Here is a 19,422-nt window from a genome sequence, read left to right as displayed (position 1 = left end):
AACTTGAACCACTAGGCCATCAGGGCTGGCTCAAAGAATATAAATTTTTCTCAACCACACATTAATCTTTTAAAAATGGACTGTCTATGAAATTTTAAAGCAAGTTCTCACAACTTTCAAACTATTGGTGTTATATCATATTCTCTTAAATTACATTCTCTCACTACAAGGCAATTGAATTAGGAATCAGTAACAAAAAGGTAAGTTAAAAATACACATATGATTTAAAAGTAAAAATTCAGGACATCAGAATCACCCAAGGAGCTGAATAAAACTACGTATGCCCAAGCCCCACCCCAGAGCTATTGAATCTGAATGTTTTGGCATGGAAACCCAGCTCGCGTTTTTTTTAAAAAACAACATGGATGCTTTTGAGGCACAGCCTGGTGTGGGACCATCTGCATTAACCAATTAACTTGGATCATTATCTGAATAATCCTTTTCTATTGACTTTTGATGACTCTTGGATTATAATGTAAATTTATATACATATATACACATACATATACACATACATGCTCACATATGTGTGTGAGGCATGCCTGTATTACTAACTATAGTTGCCATGCTGTACATTATATCCCCATGAACTTATTTATTTTATAACTGGAAGTTTGTGCCTTTTGACTTCCTTCACCCATTTCGCCCAACCCCCACCCCCTTGCCATGTAGCAACTACCAGTCTGTTCTCTGCATCGATGAACTTGCGGGTTGTTTTAGATTTCACGTTTAAGTGAGGTCTTTTGGTATTTGTCTTTGTCTGACACATTTCACTTAGCACAATGTCCTCAAGGTATTTATATACCACATTTTCGTTATCCATTTTTCCATCCATGGACACTTAGGTTGCTTCCATATCTTGGCTATTGTAAATAGTGCTGCAATAAACATGGGGGTGCATATATCTTTTTGAGTTAGTGTTTTCGTTTTCGTTGAATAAATACCCATAAGTGGAATTGCTGGATCATGTGGTAGTTGTTTGACTCTTTTGAGGAACCTCCCTACTGTTTTTCGTAGTAGCTGCTCCAGTTTACATTCCCACCAACAGAGCACGAGGACTCCCTTCTCTCTACATCCTTGCCAGCATTTATCTCATAGCTTTTTGATAATAGCTATTCTAACAGGTGTGAGGTGATATCTCATTGTGGTTTTGATTTGAATTTCCCTGATGATTAGTGATGTTGAGCATCTTTTCATGTGCCTCTTAGCCATGTGTATGTTCTTTGGAAAAATATCTGTTCAGATCCTGTGCCTATTTTTAATTGGATTGTTTGTGTTTTTTTGCTGTTGAGTTGTATGAGTTCTTTATATATTTTAGATATTAACCCTTAACAGATACATGGTTTGCAAATATTTTCTCCCATTTAATAGGTTGCCTTTCCATTTTGTTGATGGTTTCCTTTGCTATGCAGAAGCTTTTAGTTTGATATAGTCCCACTTGTTTATTTTTGCTTATATTGCCTTTGCTTTTGGTGTCAGATCCAAAAAATCATTGCCAAGATCAATGTGAAGGAGCTTACTACCTAGGTTTTTTTCTAGGAGTTTATGATTTCAGATCTTAAATTCAAGTCTTTAATCCATTTGAGTTACTTTTTGTGCATGGTGTAAGGTAGTGCTCCAGTTTCATTCTTTTGCATGTGGTTGTCCAGTTTTCCCAACACCATTTGTTGAAGAGATTGTCCTTTCCCCACTGTACATTCTTGGCTCCTTTGTCAAAAATTAATTGACCGTATATGTGTGGGTTGATTTCTGGGCTGTCTATTCTGTTCCATTGATCTATGTGTCTATATTTATGCCAATACCATTCTGTTTTGACTACTATAGCTTCATCATGTAGTTTGAAACCAGAAAGCATGATGTCTCCAGCTTTGTTCTTTTTTCTCGAAATTGGTTTGGATCTTTGGGGTCTTTGTAGCTCAATAAAAATTTCAGGAAGGAATAACACTTTTATTAATACTTCTCCCCTTACTATCATTTATACTTTTTCTATTACACTAAAAGCTATATAATCAAATTTGGTTTTAAAGTGTTCAGAAAACACTAGTATATAGATATTGCCTAGCTATTTTGGAATGTATTGGGTGTATTATTTTGTATTGGGTATAATATTGTTTTAATAATATTCAATGTATTTATATATAAAATCATATGTAAAGTTTTCTTGCTCTTTCCTACAGAATTGGTGATGTAGGACTAAGGCAATTTCTTGACGGCCCTGTGAGCATAAGGATAAGAGAGCTAAATTTAAATAACTGTGTCCACTTGGGTGATGCCTCCATGGTGAAACTAGCAGAACGGTATGATAAAATGATAATATTTTACACCATATCATTAGTAATTCTACAATTGCTAATGGAAGAGATCAGAGATAGACCTTTTGGTCTGATCCAAAGCCATTTGGAAAACATCAGGAATGTTTTGGACCAGACACTGGTCCAATACCCTGTGAAACCAAATAAAAGACATTGGAATCACAGATTGAACTAACCATTTGATTAAATCTGAGATGTTTCTTATTAATTTCACTGTAGAGAAAGTTTGAGATGGAGTCACTCACAAAGTTATGAATATTGAGATATGGGTGACTTCTCTGTACTTTTCAAGGATATTATCTCTATGTAAACCTTTACTCCAGCATTTCCCAAGGGCTGTTCTAGCTGGTGGGTTTATTCTTAATCCTCCTGACTTGTCAGAGTTCTCGTGTACACTAAGGATTCAAGCCCAATTCCGGTAGCAAACTTGTAAGGGATAAGTGAGAACGTTAACCTTGTATTTTAGTACTCAATCGTCTAGGTACTTACATAATAGTATTTTGTATGCATGTGATATGTTTTTCTTATTAGAAATCACAGTACGAAATGAAATCACAGAATGTCTTATATAATAACACACTTCCCTTTCATCCAACTTTGTAATGCCAATTTATTTTCTACTTTTAAGCTTACTTTTATGTCAAGAAAAGGAAAATCCTTACTTAAACACCATTGCTTTCCCCAGATATTTTTGTTGTTGTTGTTTGTTTGTTTGTTTTTTGCTGGGGAGGGTTCGCCCTGAGCTAACATCTGTTGCCAATCTTCCTCTCTCCCCCTTTTTTCCCTTCCCAAAGCCCCAGTACATAGTTGTAGATCCTTCTAGTTCTTCTATGTGAGTCACTGCCACAGCATGGCTACTGACAGATGAGTGGTGTGGTTCCGTGCCTGGGGAACCAAACTTGTGGACGCTGAAGTCGAGTGCGCCAAACTTTAACCACTAGGTCATCAGGGCTAGCTCTCCCCAGATAGTTTTCATATGAAGAAATTGCTACTGACAGTATGATTACAAGATAAAATTAATTCTCCATGCTCTTTTCTTTCAGCTGCCCTAATTTACACTACTTGAGCCTACGAAATTGTACACATTTGACTGACATAGGAATTGCATATATTGTAAACATCTTTTCCTTGCTATCAATAGACCTCTCTGGAACAGACATCTCTGATGAGGTAAAAAAGATATTTAAAACGGTCCAATGACTCTTCTTGTTTCCTGTTATATAGTCGTTTTCCATTTGTAAACAATGGAGAGAACAACAATTATTTTTATTTCTTAAATTATTAGATTATAAAAGGCAAGTTTAGGAATATTGTTTCTGGAATAATGATAGATGAGGTTATTTGTAAATCAATGGTCTTGTTTCTCTGTTTAAAAAATGGCAAAATACAGTATTTTGAGGAAAGTCTTGACATGATAGATCTGAAATACGTTTCATTACAGAAGTTTGGTCAATGAGGAGGTAATATATTTTAGATGGCTTAAGTATATTTTCCTTGTGGAGTGCACATTCTAAAGACTGTTTGAGTGCCTTGAGATCTAAGTCTTCAGTTCAAAACCTAAAGTCTAGAAATGGCCTCTTCAAGTCTATGAAAGGATACATTTTAAGGAACTCATTTCCTGCAAGCTGCTGATGCTACTCATCAGAGTTGAAACTCAGGTCACACCTGCCCCATTTACTAGTGAAAAGGAAGGTAAACCCTGAGAGATTTGCCACGTTTCTGAAAGACTTTAAGGGAATGTAGTCAGATAAGGAATGTACTCGCTTTACTTGAAAATCAGAGCATTAGGAGGGACAGAATAAGACAACAGAGGTGAGGGTCTTCCCCCACCTGCTTGCTAAATCCCCACTCATCCCTCAAGCTCATCAAATATCGCCTCTCTTTGAGGCCTTCTCTGAGAAGCCCTGCCTTATAGGCAAGTACCAGAACTTCCCTATGTGCGTCTCCAGCCCCACTGCATCCTTTAACATGACCTGTTTCTCTCGGTTTCTCACTGCATTATTGACATCGTGGTATGTGTCCGTCCCCTTCAAACATTCAGTGGGATCTTTTAGATGAAGGCCTGTGTCTGTTCATTAGTCTAGGCTCTTTCCTTTCTTTAACTAAGAGTGAACTGAGATTCAGCCTCCGTTCTGCTAGATGGTCGCCTCTTCCCTTCCTTGAAGTGTCATCTAAGTGTGGTGTAAGAGTTGGGTGGGGGCAGTTACATGTGGTCAACTCGGTGGAGTCAAGTCTGGTCTTCTCACTGCTGTCTTCTGTCCAGCCTGAATCCACTGAAACATCTGTGGGCCCATTTGAATTTTGGCTTCCTGTCCAGGTGGATCCCTAATATGTCCTCCTTGTCCCAGCTCCAAGGCCCCTTCAACTCTTCAGGCTACCTTGTCATATGTGCCTTGCTCTGGCCCCCTGTCGGTCATCCTGGGGCAAGGGGACTCTATGAGATTGTCTTAGGTCCCTAGTCCTAGACATCTCCCGCAGACATTTCCCTGCTCTCACACCTAGGTGCATTTGCCCTCAGACCCCAGCCTCACCCTTCCCTCACTCTGCCACAGAGTGGCTGACTCACGTCAGCAAGATTCCAGCTGGGTTTGGTGCTTGTGAGGAATTTGTGAGCAATTGGAGGATCAGAAGAAGGGAGAGGCCAGGATTTTCCTCCACCTTTCTTTGCATCATCCTCATCAGGTGCATTTCCTTTGTGATCTACTCCCTCTAGTCGGGCCTGCTGCGGTTCCAGCTCCCTCCAGTGACCTTGGCCCCTGGGCTCCAGTAACACCATCTCTTCCTATTGTCCTTCCAGCGTGGGGGGGTGGGGGGGGAGAGTGGCTTCCTGCTGCTGCTAATCTCCGGATTGTGTCATTATCCCATCTGGCTTCTCAGTTTCTCTACCACCTATGTTGCCAACTCCTTGTCACGATTAAATTTCCTCGGTTATAAACAGAGTTGTTTCCGTTTTCCTCATTAGATCTTAGCTGATACAATGATGAGCACAGGAAAACTCTGGTGCCTTGTTGCTTTTCACATACCAAGGAAAGATGGGATGGGTTCTCATTTAGTCTTAGATGCCCAAATCTCTCGGGAGGTTCCGACTTTCTCTGCAGCTGGAAAGAGTCCAGGGAGGCCTAGGACAGGGCCCCGCATGGCGAATCTCGCAGCACCTCATTCTTTTGCTTTTCTCTGGCTTGCCCTTCCCCTCCTCTTTGCCCCTTCCCCTTCTTTCCTCTCCCTTTCTCTCCTCCCTCCCTTCTCTTCTCCTTCCCCTTCATTCCTCTCCCCTCTTCTCTGCTCCTCCTCTTTTCTCTTCGCATAGATTCTTTATCTAATCTGGTGGTAGAAAAAACATTCCAACAGATTACATGGTTTTTAAAAATGTTATGCCCCAAGTCTTTCAGGGTTTAGGATTTGAATCTTAAAAGCCTAGGATTTTTTTTTTCTCCTGTGTTCTTCCGTAAAAACCCTTCTTTGACACACACAAGTAGAATGCCCAGCTGTTGTCTGAAAGGTCACAGGGTAACAAGAAGCAGAGGATCAAAGCACATTATAAAACACATCAAAATATAATTCTACCACAGTACTCCTCACAAGGTGGAAGCGTCTGGTGAACATTTGTAGAATGAATGGAGTGAGGCTTAAATGGTTTATCCTAGTTTTCAGCGTTTGGAGAAAACTCAGTTTTCATTTTCAAAGACCATACGTTCAAGTTTTATCTACTGAGGACAAGTTAAAAACTTAGGAGTATATAGCTTCAAGTCCCACTCACTGTTTTTATTTTCTTGTAAAGAATATACACAATCTGAGAGAGCTGTAAGTGGACATCTATGGGGAAGAATGCTAGTTGTTTTCTGCTAAAGATTGAAAAGTAAGTCTTCTGAAGGTGGTTGTTTTCTTCCTCCAAATCAGTTAAACTCTGATTTAAAAGGCAAATGATTGACAGTACAGTGTTACAGCAGCTGTGGAAGCTAACCTCAAATGGTCAAATTAAAATGAGTCAGCCCAGATGTCAACGTGGGCAGCTCAACACCAGCCAGGACTGTAGGTCTGATGAGGTACGAATCTGACCACAGTCTTAACCTTCAGGGTTTAAACTCCGGGATGTTACAGATATTTGCCAGAGATCAAACGTGAGCAGTTGTGCCTTTAGGAAAAAAAAAAGTTTCTTATGTTTCCTAATAATTATGTTCATTCTCAGTTCTTTTCAATAGTGAGTTTTCAGTTAGAATCACACTAATTTAGTTAAGAAATATTTATTCTGACTACCTTGTGCTTGGTGATGGGGATGCTGGAATGAACAAAACAGATATGGTCCCTCCTCCTATGGGAAACAAGGAAAATGGATTTCTAACCTGGCTCGGCAAGTCAGGGAAGACCTCGTCTTCCACGAGAAGGAGAAGGGGTATGCGGTGAGCCAAGGAAACAGACACAGGGGTTTAAAAGTATGGTGGCGTCAAGGAAATCTGCACATTTGGATACAGCTTGACTGTGAGGAGGGTGATGAGAGATGATGCTTGAGAGGTAGGCAGGGCCAGGTCATGAAGGGCCCGGAGGCCACATGGAGGGATTAGTTCTTGGCCCTTTTGGCAATGAAAGGACATTCAGTATTGTCAATTAGACAGTAACATGGTCAGATTGACTTTTTTGTGTGTGTGTGGTGAGGAAGATTGGCCTTGAGCTAACACCTGTCGCCAATCTTCCTCTCTTTTGCCTGAGGAAGAGTGGCCCTGAGCTAACATCTGTGCCCATCTTCCTCCATTTGGTATGGGGGATGCTGCCACAGCATGGCTTGATGAGTGGTGTAGGTCTGTGCCAGGGATCCGAACCTGTGAACCCCAGGGACTGAAGTGGAGCGCACAGACTTAACCACTGTGCCACCAGGCCGGTGCCCAGGTTGACATTTTAATAAAATCACTCCATCTGCTGGATTGACATGGGAATATGGATGAACTAGTGACAGATCGTAAAGCAGTGATCCAGGTGAAAATTATGAGAGTCAGCACCAGGATTAGAGCCAGGGGAAGGGTAGTAGGGCTGGGGCAAAGACAGCAGAGTGAGACATGTAGGAGGAAGAATCAACAAGAGATAGAAATAGACTGAGTATGAGTCAGAAGAGAGGGAGGGAAGCAAGGATGATGCCGGATTTGTGGCTTGAACATCTGTCCAAACGGCAGATGCGAGCCGTGTCCCTCCCACGGTGGGAGGGGCGGGTCTGCAGCAGGTCGGGAAAGTGGGCATGTGTGGGCTGAGTCACCTGCAAGGCAGCTTTATGGAGATGTGAAGAGCTCGGGAAATAAGCAGTTAAGCGAAAAATAAGCAAAATAAGCAATCCTTGAAATTCACTCCTCAGAGGTAGAAGAGCTTTTTAGGTTTGCGGAAGGTCAAGGGGCATTGCGTTCTGAAGACCATGGAAATTCATGAGGAAGTTCATCAGCAAAGGCAAAAATACAGATATTTATACATCTAGAAAGATGTTTAAAAGAGAGAGCTAATTTAAATGGGGGAAGTGACGAGGAGAACACAGTTATTTCAAACTGTATACATTTCTTATAATAATTTCATCATCCTCAGTCCTTTTGTAGAAAATAGTGACGAATGCATTGCGTTATCCATGAGTAAAAGTGGTTTAAGAAGTTATCTAACAGGCACATTTTAGGAAAAGAGGGAATACGTCAATTTTCCTCTTCTAATATAAAAAAGACAGGGTTTGTAAGTGAGGGAAATAGCTTACGAATGTGAAGGTATCTTAAGATGTATTTAAAAATCTTTAATCTGCAGCTTTTCCCTAACATCTAATTAAATGGGATGTTACTCATTCGCTCCCTGCCCCAGAGGATTGTTTGAATATGAGGTTAAGTCTCCATGTATAAGGGAAGATGTTTTCCACCAGTTAGGAGGATGGTCATTTACTAAGGACCACAGGATCCACAGTCAGAGCGGCCAGTCTGCTGCTCTCGTTGCATTAGTCACTGCCATATTTGTCATTTAAAGAAAAATGAGTCAGAGCGATGTTCCCAATGCTGTGCTTAGACAGTGGTTTAAGAAGACTCTTTCATTTGCCTGATTTTCAAAATTTTTCGTTATGACGACTAGATCTCGAGTGCCTATTATGGAGGCAATCTCCCAGAGTCCCCTCACTGGAATATGAGATCCATGAGGACTTTATTTTGTTCACTGCCATTTTTGCAGAACCCTGGGGGGTGGTGGACACTTGCTAAATACTCACTGAGTGAAGGAACAAACGTGGAGCTCTAGGGTTGGCAGATGTGAATATGACCTGTTCTCTGCAGCCCAGTTTGGAAGGGTGAGTGTGGGCGATTTAAATATGGTGTGGCAGGTATAATGATCAAGGAAGCAGAGGAAAGGACCTCTCAGCTCAGCCCACCCAACAGAGAAGTGTGCCAATGTCTGCTTGTTCAAGGATCGTCATGTGGCCTAGGACTACTAGAATATACTATAAAAAGTGGATGTCGCCGGGGGCTTTTATGCTATGTCAAGGAGCTTGGACTGGAACCAATGGATGACAAAGCAGCGCTTAGCAGGGGAGTCACAGTCATGGTCAGCCTCCCATTTTTAGATAATTTGGATTGTTCTCTGATGGGTAGATTGGAGGGGAGAAAGACTGGAGGCAGAGAGACCAGTGGGAGGCATTTTGGTAAAGGAAGAGAGGAGGCGTTCTTGAAGTAGGTCGGATGCTATTGTGGAAAGAACATATTCAGGTATATTTAGGAGTTGAAACTGAAAGAACTTGGTGATGGATTAGGTGTGGAAGATGAGGAGCTGGGGTAGGGGTGGGAGGATAAGAGTGCTTCCAAAGATCTGGCTTTGGGTGGATGGAGGTCCTACCTCAAAAAAGATGGGTAAGGTAAGAAAAGGAACAGGTGTTAAGGGAAAGGTGACTTCAGTTTTGTCAGACAGTTAGAGTCTGTGCATCCTAAGGCCAAAGCGGGAGAGATCCTGAAGGGAGATTCAGATGTGGGAGTCAGTAGCATGGAGGAGTGAATGTGGCCTTGATTCTCAGAGACAGCATGGGGCGTGAGAAGAAACGTGCACTCAGGAGGAACACAACACAACATCAACATTTAAGGAGTGGGGAGACGACTCCACGAAGGAGACTAAGGAAAGAAGGTGACAAAGGTTGTAAGAGAACCAGGTGAGTGTAGTCATGTGAGGGGTGTTGAGGGAATAACAAACAATGTCTAATAAAACAGAGAGATAAAATCAGGGAAAGACTAACAGTCATTGCATAGACCCTTGCCGACCCCTCTGAGATCATCTCATGCCCCTGCTCCCCTCATTCCCTCTCCTCCAGCCCCACTGCCTTCTTTTAGCTCCTCAAGTAAGCCAGATTCTTTCCTACCTCAGGACCTTTATGCGTGCTGTCCCTTCTGCCTGGGACGCTCCTCCTTCCATTCTTCGTGTGCCTGGCTAGGTAGATGCTGAGCAAGTAACCAAAGACGATCATGACGATAGCTCAAGCATCTTGACATAAACTAATAGTGCCTTTTAAGATATTTTTGATACAGTTTTATCTATAATAAACATTGATCATGCTGTCCATAATGATCAGAAAATCACATTTCTCAATCTGGATTATTTCAAGGCAATGTCAATGGGTTTTATTTTATCGATGCATTGTTTCTTTAAGAAAACATAAATCACATGGTGACAATGTTCCGAGGTGTTTTTCTAAATAGGTAAGCGTTCTTTGGATCTTAATGTACTGGATCTTATCTGTGCCACGTTACAGCATAGTTTCTTAGGGGGGGTGTTATCGATTTAGATGGCCTCACAGAATAATGGTTCTTAAATTATGGGTAGCACACAAATTATTTTCAAATTGAACTGCAATAAAATCCTAATTGAATATTGGCATGTGGTTTCCATGTTAATTTTAACTGTGTATGTTATAGGTTCACTTAATTTCAGATATTTCTAGCCAAAAAAATAATAATAATAATCCATGACTAAATAATATACTAAAGTAGAAAGAAGCCAATGTGAGGACTTAATCACTGGTGTAGTCTAAACATCTCTTATAAATGCCCCGCTGCCTCCTTCCCTTCCCCTCTGTCACTGTCTCGGTTCCAGCACTATTTCTCCTTCCCAACCTCTCCAGCCTTAAGTGTCACTGTCCTCAAATCTGTTCTCCACTTTGCTGCAGTGTGCTTTTCCAGCATGCGGGTCTGAGCCCCTCGCTTCCTTGCTCAAACTCCTTCAGGAGCTCCACATTGCTTACAGCATAAAGCCTAAACAACCTAGCGTGGAGGACCAGGCTCTACCTGGGGTGGCCCCTGCCCACCTCTACAGCCTCGCTTCCAGCTGACTCCCACCTGTCAGCTTTGGCTTCAGACACATGGAGCTGACTCTGCTGGAGCTCCTCAAACCTGTCAGGCTCTCCTTGCCTTCCCATCTCTGCAAGTTATTCCCTCTGTCTGAGACACCCTCTCCCCTTGTCCACCTAGTAGATCCTTGCTTACCCTCAGGTTTCAGCTCTATTAAGCTCTCCTGCAGTTCCTGGGCAGGCTTAGGATCTCCCTGTCGTTATACTGCGTCCACTAAAGCAATCATCTCATTGTATCTTAATATTTGTTCCATGCCTGTCTCCTGACAGCAATGGAAGCTTTTTTTTTTAATCACGGTAACATTGGTTTATAGCGTTATATTAATCTCAGGTGTAAATCATTACATTTTGATTTCTGTGTGGATTACATCATGCTCACCACCCAAAGCTCACTTACAATCCACCCCCACACACATGTGCGTAATCCCCCATTTTGCCCTCCTCCCTCCGCCCGTCCCTCTGGTAACCACCACTCCCATCTCTGTCTCTATGTGCTTGTTTGTGGTTGTTTTTATCTTAATGTAAGCTTCTTGCGGGCAGAGGCTGGGTCATCCCATCTTTGGGAGGCCTCGCATAATGCCAACAGACATAAAAGGCATTAAGATATTTGATCGCTGAGTCAGTGAGTGAGTGACTGAATGGCCTGCTACCATTTCCCTCTTTTCAGCCAAACACTTAAGCCTTCTTAAATCCCACATTTTCTCAGCTATGCTCTGAGCTGGAGTGGGAGCGTCTACAGCTGCACGTCTTAATCTGATGATACTCTTTCAAGAGACCACCCATCTGCATGGAACACACACATGAATAAAGCCTGAGCTTCGGTGAAGCAAAACCTCTGAAGCAGGAAACCACTTGGGATTCAAGAAGCAGAAGGAATGGGAGTGAAAAGAAAACAGGGCAACTCAGAGACAAACAGATCTGCCTTGGATTTTCAAAAAGCACATCACGAAAAGTCTGCCCTTTTGTAGTTTTTCACGAGGAGCTGGACCTCTCCTTGGGCCCCTCCAGGCCCTTCTGCCCAGCCGGTGGCCTTATAAGAATCTGCTGGTCCCATGCCTAGTGATAGTGGTTTTCCTCATAGAGGTTATAGTCAATTATCTCCTGTTTGCAGAAGAAATTCCTACTAAAACCAGTGCAAAAAGAAGTGACCGAATTGAGCTTGTCACTTCCCTCCAGGAGAATCTTTGGCAGCATGACTCTCCTCTCAGGCTCCATCAGGTAGGAGGCAAGCTGCTCTCTCTCCAGGTAACAGAGTTGCTGACTCACCATCCCTCCGTAAACACTGGGAGGACCTGCTGCTGTGTTGACCGAAGCCGGCTCCCCTTAGATTTGTAGCTTGGTAAATTAGTCAGAGAGGTTGACACAGTTTAAAAAGGAAATGATTACAGAATTCATACTGACAATTAAGTAAGTAGAAATAAACAAAAATAATTGAGAACCAAAGGTAAATTGTTTTTATAAAATGGTAATTGCTAACCAGAGTATAAAAGGGAAGCTCACTTGTGAGGGTAAGATACATTTTCAAGGACACTGTACGAGATAATGTTATCAGTGATTTTAGAAAATGGATGTGTTAATTGAGATAAGAATAGTTCCAAGTGTAACTTTTGTTCTTTGCTCCTAAAAGAATGTGGTAGACAGCACCAAACGGAGCAAATCTTTCAGAAAGAAAATACCAAATGTAAACACTGACTTACCACAAAGAAAAAGAGATTCCATCCCAGAATTCTGAGTGTGCCAGCAAGATAAGAGAGAATTGGGTCCATAAAAACAGATAGATTTTATAAATAGGCTACTCGTTCATCCCCAAATATTTATTCATCGTTAACTATGTGTCAAACACTATGCCAGGTTGTGGCAGTACTGAATATACAGACACAGTCCTGGTCTCCAGGTACAGTCTGGTGGCGAAACAACAACAGTGACAACACCACGGGGTTCAAAGTTACTAAAAGCATGAATTCAGAGTGTGGGTTCGCATCCAGGCTAGTGCCACCACATTATGAGACCTTGGATAAGTTACTTAACCTCTCTGTGCCTTCATTTCCCTCTCTTTAAAACAGCGAGGATTAAATAAGATAATGACTGAAAACTGCTTGCCCTAGTGCCTGGCCCATGGTAAGCACTCAATACAGCTCAGCACTGATTTATTCGACTTGTGACATAACGCGGTACGTTTGCTGTGATGGAGAGATGTGCACTGCATCTTGGCAGCGTGGATGCATTGGAAACTGAGTGCCGACATCTCTGTGGAGGAGTCAGCGGAGGCTTCTCGGCTCTGAGGGCAGCGGAAAGCTTCAGGTGGTGTTTGCGTGTGAGGTACAGGGGAGAAGGACGTTCTCAGTGAAGGAAGAAGCAGGTGTGAAGGTGTGGAGACGTGAAAGAAGGTTCTGTGTCGGGGGATCCACAGGTGACTTGGTACTGTCAGAGCATGGCCTGAGAAGATAGGGCATGTGGCAGGAGATGAGGCTGGAGGGAGAGGGGGAGGGCAGAATGTGAAAGGCCTTCAGACTAGATGCTACATGCATGAGGCGCCACTGAAGAACCCTGAGTAGATGATTCATACAGATTTGTGTACAGAAACATAACACTAAGAAAGATGCATTGAAGAGAGGCTGAGCTATTGCAATGACACCTAAAAATAGTAAGGTTTTGATAGTGGTGGCAGAAGGGACATTTGGAAGCAGTGTAGGTGGGGCTTAGTGACTGACTGGCTGGATACCGGGAGAGAAGGAGACATAGCGAACACCCATGTTTGTATTTGGTCAGTCGAGGACACAGTGGTACCATTACCCAGGAAACAACCTGAGAGAGGGGTTAGGACTTGGAGACGAGATGCCGAATTCCGTTTTAGACATATTTAATTCTGGTACCAGGACATATCTGTCTACACTATGGGCCCCTTTGGTCCTAGGTGACAAAAAGAAGATAGATGCCTATTTGACTTTTGAAATTTTCATTTTTGTTTTGTTTTGTTCCTCAGTATGTCTGGCAAAAAATCATAGATATTAGGTATATTCCAACTCAAGCATTATTGAAAGTGGAAAATTTACATAAGTATTTTCAACACCGCCCCCCCCACCCCAATTCTATCCCCTCTGTCGCAACGACTTACATCCCATTTTATCTTCCAAAAAAGCAGCAAGAAAGAAGGCTTCTTATGTTTACTGACTGTCAGGGACCTTTTGTTCTTTTTAGATTTTCTATGATTTAAACCCCCCATAATTACATCAGAGTTCTCAGTCATCTTAGACTCCTGGGCACCCCATTCCATTTTATTTCATAGAATGTGTTTTCTAATATCTTGTATTCAAATATCAAATATCTTAAGTTGTATAGGTTATGTTTATAGATTTCCCAGACAAGGAAATCTAGGCCCTATAAAAAGGATCATAAAAGTTGTAAAATGCAGAGGAAGGAGCAATGTACTTAAATCAAAGAAAAGTCCATCATGAGCCATTCACCTTCAACCAGGTTCCTTCTTGGAGCTAGTGGGAGAGAGTAGGAAGAACCCATTAAAACTTTGTGGTTTCTGCACGTTCCGCTTCTCGGTGGCCCGGGGTTCGCCGGTTCGGATCCCGGGTGCAGACATGGCACAGCATGGCACGCCATGCTGTGGTAGGCATCCCATATAGAAAGTAGAGGAAGATGGGCGCGATGTTAGCTCAGGGCCAGCCTCCCTCAGAAAAAAGAAGAGGATTGGCAGCAGATGTTAGCTCAGGGCTAATCTTCCTCAAAAACAAACAAACAAACAAAACTTTGTGGTTTCCAGTTTGAATACCGGTCCTCTGAACGTAACAGCGCTGAGTTTGAGTGCTTATGGCACATTCGGGTGTCTAATTATCTATTAGTAAATAAGATCTGGAGCTCAGGAGAGAGATCTGGACTAGATGAAGAGATGGGTGAAGTGGTTGAAACCATGGGTGAGAGAGAGAAGGAGAAAAATGTCAAGTTCAAGGCTTCAGGGAACACCAGTACTTACTGGGCGGATTTGGAAGATAAACCCACAAGGGAAACTGAAAATGAACATCCAGAGAAGTAGATGAGGAAAGAGTCGAGTCATGTCATGGGGACCTAAGGAAGTGGTCTTTCAAAACGCAGGGGACTGTCAGCAAGGTCAGACCTCACAGATGGACCAAGTAATATGAAGAGAGAAGGACCTATCAACTTTTGTAAAAGAAAATTGTTCATCTCTGTATATACTTGTACATAGCATTCACAGCTTAATATTTTGCTTGAATACGTGTGCTTTTGGGCTATTATAGTTTGTCCGGAACAGACAGGAAACTGCCCATAACTGCCGTGGGTCTGTGTAAAAGAATTAAAGCAAGGTGTTAATATTTTATATAATTCTTTGCTGATATGCAAAAAGACTTAGTAAGGATTCGTGTATTAGTTTTCTTCCAAGTTATTCTAAATTATTTTTCACAAACATTGAGAAATTTCATTCATTTATTCATTCTTTCTTTTGATACAGTTATCCTGTTCCTACTATATTTAAGGCAGCAAATCTAGGTGTAAGCATAAAAACAGGACTAAGATGAGCAAACTGCCATAAACTTTTTTTTTTTGCATTTCTCAACTTATTTTGGTGATATATTTTTTTAATTATTATTTTTTTATTGAGGGAACATTGGCTTTTAACATTGTCTAAATTTCAGGTGTACATCATTAGATTTCGACTTCTGTATAGACTGCAGCGTTTTCACCAGCACAAGTCTGGCTGCCATTCGTTACTGTACACGTGCCCCCTTTACCCTTTTCGCCCTCCTCCCACCCACTTCCTCTCTGGTAGCCACTAATCTGTTCTACATATCTATGTGTTTGTTTGTTTATTTATCTTCCACATTTGAGTGAAATAGCACAGTAATTGTCTTTCTCCATCTGACTTATTTTGCTTAGCATAAGACCCTCAGGGTCCAGCCATGTTGTCACAAATGGCAAGATTTCATCTTTCTTATGGCTGAGTAGTATTCTCTTGTATGTATATATCCACCACATCTTCTTTATCCATCACCCATTGATGGGCACTTAGGTTGTTTCCAAGTCTTGGCTGTTGTGAATAATGCGGCAATGAACATAAGGGTGCAAATATCTTTTTGACTTAGTGTTTTCATGTTCTTTGGATACACATCCAGAAGTGGAATAGCTGGATAATATGGTAGTTCTATTCTTAATTTTTTGAGGAATTTCCGTACTGTTTTCCAGAGTGACTGCACCAGTTTAACTTCCCACCAGCAGTGTATGAGGGTTCCCCTTACTCTACATCCTCTCCAACACTTGTTATTTCTTGTCTTTTTGATAATAGCCATTCTGACAGGCGTGAGGTGATATCTCATTGTAGTTTTGATTTGCATTTGCCTAATAATTAGTGATGTTGAATATCTTTTTATGTGCCTGTTGGCCATCTGTATATCTTCTTTGGAAAAATGTCTATTCAGATCCTGTGCCCATTTTTTAATTGGGTCATTTGTTTTTTTGTTGTTGTTGAATTGTATGAGTTCTTTATATATTTTGGATATTAACCCCTTATCAGATAAATGATTTGCAAATATCTTCTCCCCATTGGTAGGCTGTCTTTTTGTTTTGTTGACGATTTCCTTTGCTGTGCAACTGATTTTTCTATGTTGATTTTGCACCCTGCAACTTTGCTGTATTAGTAATTATTTCTAATAGCTTTTTGGTGGATTCTTTAGGCTTTCCTATATATAAAATCATGTCATCTGCAAATAGTGGCAGTTTTACTTCTTCCTTTTCAATTTGGATGTCTTTTATTTCTTTTTCTTGCCTAATTGCTCTGGCTAGGCTTTCAATAGTATGTTTAACGAGAGTGGCAAGAGTAGCTGTGGGTTTGTCACACATGGCCTTTATTATGTTGAGGTACGTTCCTTCTATACCCATTTTATTGAGCGTTTTTATCAGAAACGGGTGTTGAATCTTGTCAAACGTTTTCTCTGTGTCTATTGAGATCATCATGTGATTTTTATTCTTCATTTTGTTAATGTGGTGTATCACATTGATTTGCAGATTTTGAACCATCTCTGCATCCCGGGAATAAATCCCACTTGATTGTGGTGTAGTTGTATAATCCTTTTAATGTATTGTTGTATTTGATTTACTAATATTTTGTTGAGGATTTTTGCATCTGTGTTCATCAGTGATATTGGCCTGTAATTTTCCTTCTTTGTGTTTTCCTTCTCTGGTTTTGGTATCAGGGTAATGTTGGCCTCATAAAATGAGTGAGGAAGCATCCTGTCCTCTTCAGTTTTTTGGGAAGAGTTTGACAAGGTTAAATCTTTGAATATTTGGTAGAATTCTCCAGAGAAGCCATCTGGTTCTAGACTTCTGTTTTCTGGAAGGTTTTTGGTCATTGTTTCAATCTCTTTACTGTTGATTGGTGTATTCAGATTCTCTATTTCTTCTTGCTTCAGTTTTGGGAAGTTGTATGTTTCTAAGGATGTATCCATTTTTTCTAGATTATCCAATTTGTTGGCATGTAGATTTTCATAGTATTCTCTTATAATCTTTTCTTATTTCTGTGATATCCATTGTAATTTCTCCTTTTCATTTCTGACTTTATTTATGTGAGCCATTCTCTTTTTTTCTTAGTGAGTATGGCTAAGAGATGTCAATTTTGTTTATGTTTTCAAAGAACCAGCTCTTAATTTCATTGATCTTTTCTATCGATCTGTCTTTTTAGTCTCTATTGCATTTATTTCTCTCTGATTTTTGTTCTTTCCTTCCTTCTACTGACTTTGGGCATCATTTGCTCTTTTTCTGGTTCTGTTATGTGTAGTGTCAGATTGTTTACTTAAGATTTTTTCCTGTTTCTTGAAGTAGGCCTATATTGCTATAAACTTCCCTCTTAGTACTGCTTTTGCTGCATCTCATAGATTTTGGTATGTTGCATTTTCATTTTAATTTGTCTCCAAATATTTTTTTACTTCTCCTTTGATTTCTTCATTTATTCCAATAGATGTTCAGTAGCATGTTGTTTAGTCTCCACATATTTGCAACTTTTCCAGCTTTCTTATTGTAGTTGATGTGTAGTTTCATACCATTGTGGTCAGAAAAGATGCTTGATATGATTTCAGTCTTCTTAAATTTATTGAGACTTGTTTTGTTTCCCCACATATGGTCTATAATTGAGAATATTCCATGTGCACTTGAGAAGAATGTGTATTCTGCTGCTTTTGGATGGAATGTTCTATATCTATATCTATTAAGTCCATCTGGTCTAATGTTTCACTTAAGGCTACTATTTCCTTGTTGACTGTCTGTCTGGATGATCTATCCATTGATGTAAGTGGGGTGTTGAGGTACTCTACCATTATTGTGTTGCTATCAAATTCTCCTTTTGGGTCTGTTAATAGTTGCTTTATATACTTTGGTGCTCCTGTGTTAGGTGCATATATATTCATAAGTGTTATGTCCTCTTGGTGGAATGTCCCTTTTATCATTATATACTGCCCTTCTGTCTCTCATTGTCTTTTTTGTCTTGAAGTCTGCTTTGTCTTATATAAGTATGGCAACACCTGCTTTCTTTTGCTTGCCATTTTCTTGGAGTATCATCTTCCATCCTTTCACTCTGAGCCTACGTTTGTCTTTAGAGCTGAAATGTGTTTCCCGGAGGCTGCATATTGTTGGGTCTTGTTTTTTAATCCATCCAGCTGCTCTGTGTCTTTTGATTGGAGAATTCAATCTATTTACATTTAGAGTGATTATTGATATATGATGGCTTAATACTGCCATCTTATCTCTTGTTTTCTTGTTGTTCTATCTTTCCCTTGTTTCTTTTTCCTTGTGTTTTTGTCTGCCATTTCAGTTTGGTGGTTTCTGTGATGTTTCTCACTTTCCTCTTTTTTTTATGTTTTGTGACTCTGCTCTGAATTTTTGTGTTGTGGTTACCATGAGATTTGTATAAAGATCTCATAGATGAGATAGTGCTTCTTCTGCTGATAGCATCTCATCTCCATTTGCCATGCAGGTTCCATCCTTTTCCTCTTCCCCTTCTATTTTTTTGTTGTCAGAAATTATCCTTTTCTGTATTGCAAGTTTGTTACCAAATTGGAGTGGTTATAGTTATTTTTAAAGCTTTCTTTTCCTTTAGCCTTTATGTCATAATTAGGTGTTTACTAGTCTGTTATAAAATTGCAATTTTCTGATTCTGCCTATTTATCACCTTGCTTAAAGCTTTGTAAACCTTTGCCTTTTTATTTCAGGTAGGGGAGCTCTTTTTAAGATTTCTCATAAGGTGAGACTAGTGGTGATGAACTCCCTCAGCTTTTGTTTGTCTAGGAAAGCCTTTATTTCTCCTTCATATTTGAAAGATAACTTTGCAGGATAGAGTCTTCTTGGCTGATGGTTTTTAATCTTTTAATATTTTGGATATATCATTCCATCCTCTCTTGGCCTGCAGAGTTTCTGCCCTAAACTTTTGATAAACCTTTTTCTCCCTCAGTTTTCCCCTTCTTTTGAACAGGACTTGTTTTGTCCACTTGCTCTCCCAATGGTTCTAGCAATTTTTATTGCCATCAGCAATAAAATAAGTGTGGTAACCTTACACTCATTCACCAATGTTGGCTGTTTTAATTTAAACAAAATAGCAATTAAAACTTTTTTATTTGAATTTGCATTAAAAAGTTTTAGTAATATTAATAATTTTCACCTATATTTGCTTATCACTTTAATTGTATTTTTTCTTATGTGAGCTTTCTCTTCAGATTCTTTACTCATTTATATATTGGGGTCTCAATACTCCTGCCAATTTGTATGAAC

General features: G+C 40.5%; 1 protein-coding gene across 10 annotated transcripts in view; it reads left to right on the top strand.

Annotated features, from left to right (window-relative positions):
* Positions 1–19,422, top strand: part of FBXL13 (F-box and leucine rich repeat protein 13) — a 211,788-nt gene that overhangs the window by 157,640 nt on the left and 34,726 nt on the right. For 9 of the 10 annotated variants that reach the window (XR_011539373.1, XR_011539374.1, XR_011539375.1 and 6 more), the window contains 2 exons: positions 2,178–2,297; positions 3,356–3,482. Coding sequence is in view for 7 of the 10 variants with exons in the window: in XM_070617032.1 (XP_070473133.1) it covers positions 2,178–2,297; positions 3,356–3,482 (247 nt within the window). In the remaining 3 variants the exon portion in view is untranslated. Of the gene's footprint in view, positions 1–2,177; positions 2,298–3,355; positions 3,483–11,350; positions 12,073–19,422 lie in introns of those variants that run through there. The other variant, XM_070617035.1, reaches the window with a different exon arrangement.

The sequence above is a fragment of the Equus przewalskii genome, chromosome 4 (assembly GCF_037783145.1).
Source record: "Equus przewalskii isolate Varuska chromosome 4, EquPr2, whole genome shotgun sequence".
Taxonomy (NCBI): domain Eukaryota; kingdom Metazoa; phylum Chordata; class Mammalia; order Perissodactyla; family Equidae; genus Equus; species Equus przewalskii.
Note: the sequence above shows the minus strand (reverse complement) of the source record. Positions and strands in the feature narration are given on the sequence as shown.